Below are 4,366 nucleotides of genomic sequence, written 5' to 3'. Positions count from 1 at the left end.
GTCTAATCTTTTTTGAGGGGCACTATCCCCTCCAACGTCTGGCTTTCTGCAGTAACATCATATGGCATCCAAGTCTGTGGACTTTTAATGACGTAAAACAAAGTGTATGGACTTTTTAAACAAACATAGTACAATGTTTGTATAAAGAGGTGATGCGCCCTCTCACTTCACACAAGTGTGATTTGTGTTATTGGCTATAGGAATTAAGGGTTCATTTAGGAACCTTATATCAAATCAAATATTTATTTACTTTTTGGGGGGCACTATAGCCCCTCCAACCCCTGGCTTTTGTGTGTGTGATGTGCAAGCCAGGTCGGTCTTTTTGTGGACTTTTTATGCTTGCCCAACTCATGCAATGGTGTTATTCGATGGTGATAAATAACCCATTCTGAACGGGAACCCGTTTTGGTGTTAGCATCATGTTATGCTTTAGCTATTGAAAAATAGCAGATCTACAAGCTCATAGCGCGCCACCGAGTGGCGCGCTACGAGCTTGTAGGTCTGCTATTTTTGAAAAATCGAAGAACGACTGACATTTTTAGAATCTGATCTCAGGTCAGAATGGGTTAATCAGACCAGTGTGTGTCCAGTGGAAACCTCGTATGAATCTGATCTCAGGTCAGAATGGGTTAAAGACCAAAGGTGTTCTCGCCGCTGAACGCCACATATAAGAAGTTGTCCTCGTCCTTCTCGTTCTCGTACAGTTCTGCCATCGTAATGCTCGACGGAGGCACAGTCTGGTTAACAAACAGGTATATGGCCGTCTCGGGGGACAGCCGGATGCGTTCTCTGAATATGACGATGAACTGAGCCACGGTGATGTCAGGGGGAACCAGGTACTTCCTCTTATCGAGGTCAATGTCCACCGTCCGTGACACCTTCTCCATAATAACCGGGACCCTGTCGGGGCACTTCTGACGCATCTTGGCTGACTCTTTGCGCCGGTGCTCCAGGGAATGCTCCTCTTTGAATGTCCCCTTCATGTTTGTTGACTCTGGACTCGATGTTGCTCGATGTTGTGGGAAATCGATTAGATTCAGTAAAACATTCAATAGGATTAGTTCAGCAACGATATAAGCGTGTTGAAAGATTCCCCGCGTGTGACAGAACAACAGCAGTCGTTGTACTTATATACAATATGTGTGATGTCACTATACCCAATCTGATGTCAGTGTTGTGACATTACAAATGTCGACAGTCATTCAAGACTGACGTCACAGACTTGGCCTCAAAGTGCCAATAGCAGAGGGTGGCCAGTCTGTAACGGAATCACAGGTAATACTTTTATTTTATTGTTGTTTATTGTGAGGCATTTATTGGACAGAAGTCCATTCATCTGAAGAGATTGTGCCAACAACTGATGCAGCTGATGAGCTGACTCAGCTGTGGCACTGGGGTTAAAATCAAGGAAATGCTGCCTCAGTCAGTACAGAGAAGGCTTGAAACAGACAGCACACAAATGGTGTGGCTGAAGTGTGTTAACCATGGAACACACACACAGAAGATAGGTATTTTACTGATTTGCTTGAACTGTTGATATTATTGTTGCAAAATATTGTAGACAGATTGCAGAAGGCTGTTTTATGTATTGTGTAATTTAGTGACTTTACTTTAGTGATGTATGGGAAATGTATCATGTGCCTGAGATTTTAAATGTTTGACCATATTGTATTTTGATTTCTGTCCCAGTTCTACGTTGAATTTCGAATAAAGGGGCAATGAAACTCATCAGTCAGACTTCATCCTTAAAAGGCCAGCTGGGTCCGCCCCAGCTAGAGTAAGACAGAGTTACGAAAACTCTGTTCACTTCATGGGGCTTCAGTCCATAGTGGCTAGTCAGTACATAGCCAATATGTGATACCTCCCTTTTATACAAGTCGTCACATCACGTGACTGACAATGACTGGGCAGGTGATTCACAAACACCAATAAGTGACAATAAATATGACAATAAATATGAATAACCACCACAGCATGCAAGCAAGTTTACAATAAGGCAACACAGTTTCAGAAGAACAGTTTCAATAAAACTTGCTGGTTTTTAGCTTGTTACAGACTGCTTTAGTATTGTTTAGTTAAATGTTTTAAATATTTTTATACATTTGAGATTATTATTATGACATTGTATATAAACTCAAACATTAAATGCCATTGACAAAGAAGGGACATTTTACGTCATACTGTACAGTATGTAGACAAGCAAAGCGGCTAACAAATCACTTAAATTCAGTTGTTCATGAGATGATGTATGATGATGTATAATGATAAGAGCACCCCTCACTTCACACGGGTGTGATTCTTTTTGTAACCTTTAAGAATGTCGCTGGCTTTCTATCCATTCATTTACAATGTACTGTAGACATTTAGCAGACACTCTTAATTCAGAGTGAGCAAGAATGACCTAACTCCTTTAAACAAGCATTAAAAGTCCATAGACTTGGCTGCTATATGACGTCATTTCAAAAGCCTGATGTTGGAGGGGCTAGCGCACCTCAACATTTGTATTGTTTGGAATAAATTAAGCACACCCACATATAAATCTTAAAATGGGGATAAAGGGCATTTTAGTTTAGCTAGAAATAACCTGAAATAGTAATTTTAGTTTTCTATCATTTCAGACGGACCCTCCCTGAAGACGTATGATTCCGTGATGGCCTGCCGGGGTTATGCCCGCGCTCAGGACTAGGTTCTCTATGTGGTGTCAAACCTCGGTGGCGTCACCAACTCGCTGAAGCAGTGGATTGAGAGAGAGAGACAGTTGGGCAAAGCACGAACCGTTTATGGTAAGAAAGATTAAACTCTTTATTAACAGTACAGGACAGGACAGTCTAGCAGAGACTTGCCCAATGTCAATGTCAAGGTTTTGCTGCAATATTGTTACCTTCGTGTCCAGCTCAGATTTCAACTCGTCTCGGTTTTCTGCAATAAGGCGCTCAAGTGTTTCACTTTTACATCAAGAAGATTCTCAAGTAGGGTAGATACCCTCACAAAAACATGCAGTAATCCTGGTCTCTAAACTGCCTCCCCCTGGCCAGCCGGGGCGCCTGATGGAGGGGAAAGGAACTGGTTGGAATAACGTGTTCCTTCCACGCGCTACGTCCAACCAGGGAAACTCCCCCCTGTCAGGTGTAAAGGAGCAACTTGGACACTCAGGCATGAAGGGAGCATGAGTTAAGTCCGTTGCTCTCCCCAGGTTGGCGGAGGGTGTGTAGAGCCCAGGATCACAGCAGATGATTGGCACAGGGGTGAAAAATGGGTTACAAAATCGTGGGATAAAAAATATATTAGAAAAAAAAAGATTCTCAAGTGAATTATCCACCTCGTCAATCTGTGACTTGAGCGAGGCACTCTGAGACTTTAGGAGTGTTTTAAACTCCTCCCGGTGCTGCTTGAGTTCTGCCATGATAGCACTGAAGTCACTGTTTGTGTTCTCGTTTTCTTTTCTTTCTTCCTCCTTCTCCCTTAGCCGCGTGGCGCGGCTCGTTTTATCAGTCATATTAGTAGAGACGTCTGACAGATTTTTTGCCAAAGTTGTTCACTTATTGACTTAAGATATTACATTTTCTTCCCGTGTTTCTGAGCACCTTTTTCGATACACACGCTCGCTGACAGCTGTCAAACCGGCGTCTGACGTCACCGGTCACACTCAGCCTCATTATAGTTTTTTTATGGCCATATATGGCCAGTACAGAATTAATTCCATATGTTGATCTGACCTCAGTCATCAAACCCTGTACACTCAAGGCACGCTCCATATATGGCCAGTACAGAATCAATTCCATATGTTGATCTTACCTCATCAAACCCATGTACACTCAAGACACGCTCCATATATGGCCAGTACAGAATTAATTCCATATGTTGATCTGAACCTCAGTCAACAAACCCTGTACACTCAAGGCACGCTCCATGTATGGCGTGTGTCATGGAGAAGACTGGATCATCACCTAGATCTGCATATATGGAGCCGGCCAGCAAATCTATACATCTGACCTCACGGACACCAGATCAATAGTTTGACGTCTGCTTCTTAACTGTGCCGTATTAGGAATCTCTGTTGTTTCAGCGTGTCTTTCCAGGGGGGTCCCCAGAAAACTGCAGCTTTTGTGGGGTTCCAGGGGGTCCCCGGAAACCTAGCTGTGAGGCGACAGCGCTGCCGAGCCCCCAGGTCCAGGTCCCATCGGCTTCTCCCGATTGGCCAGCCCCTTCGGCGGCCAATAAAGCGTCGCGTGACATTGATGCCACAGCGTTCCAATATAAGCGGTATAGCAGCAGCAGCAGCGGCACTTCCATTCTCATCGACGGGATGATGCGACGCTCGGACCCGCGAGCGAGCTCCTCTTCTCGGCCGTGCGTATAGATTAGA

General features: G+C 44.0%; 1 protein-coding gene across 1 annotated transcript; it reads right to left on the bottom strand.

Annotated features, from left to right (window-relative positions):
* Positions 1–629: 629 nt before the first annotated feature.
* On the bottom strand, positions 630–983 carry LOC308332253 (gamma-aminobutyric acid receptor-associated protein-like 2; the record flags this gene model as incomplete). The annotated part of the gene is made up of 1 exon (XM_080788031.1): positions 630–983. One exon carries the CDS (start codon positions 981–983, stop codon positions 630–632), a length of 354 nt encoding a protein of 117 aa, XP_080644157.1.
* Positions 984–4,366: the final 3,383 nt, after the last annotated feature.

The sequence above is a fragment of the Protomyctophum bolini genome (genome assembly GCF_963924005.1).
Source record: "Protomyctophum bolini genome assembly, chromosome: 17".
Classification (NCBI taxonomy): Eukaryota; Metazoa; Chordata; class Actinopteri; order Myctophiformes; family Myctophidae; genus Protomyctophum; species Protomyctophum bolini.
The sequence above is the reverse complement of the archived record's forward strand: the minus strand, read 5'-3'. Positions and strand labels throughout refer to the sequence as shown.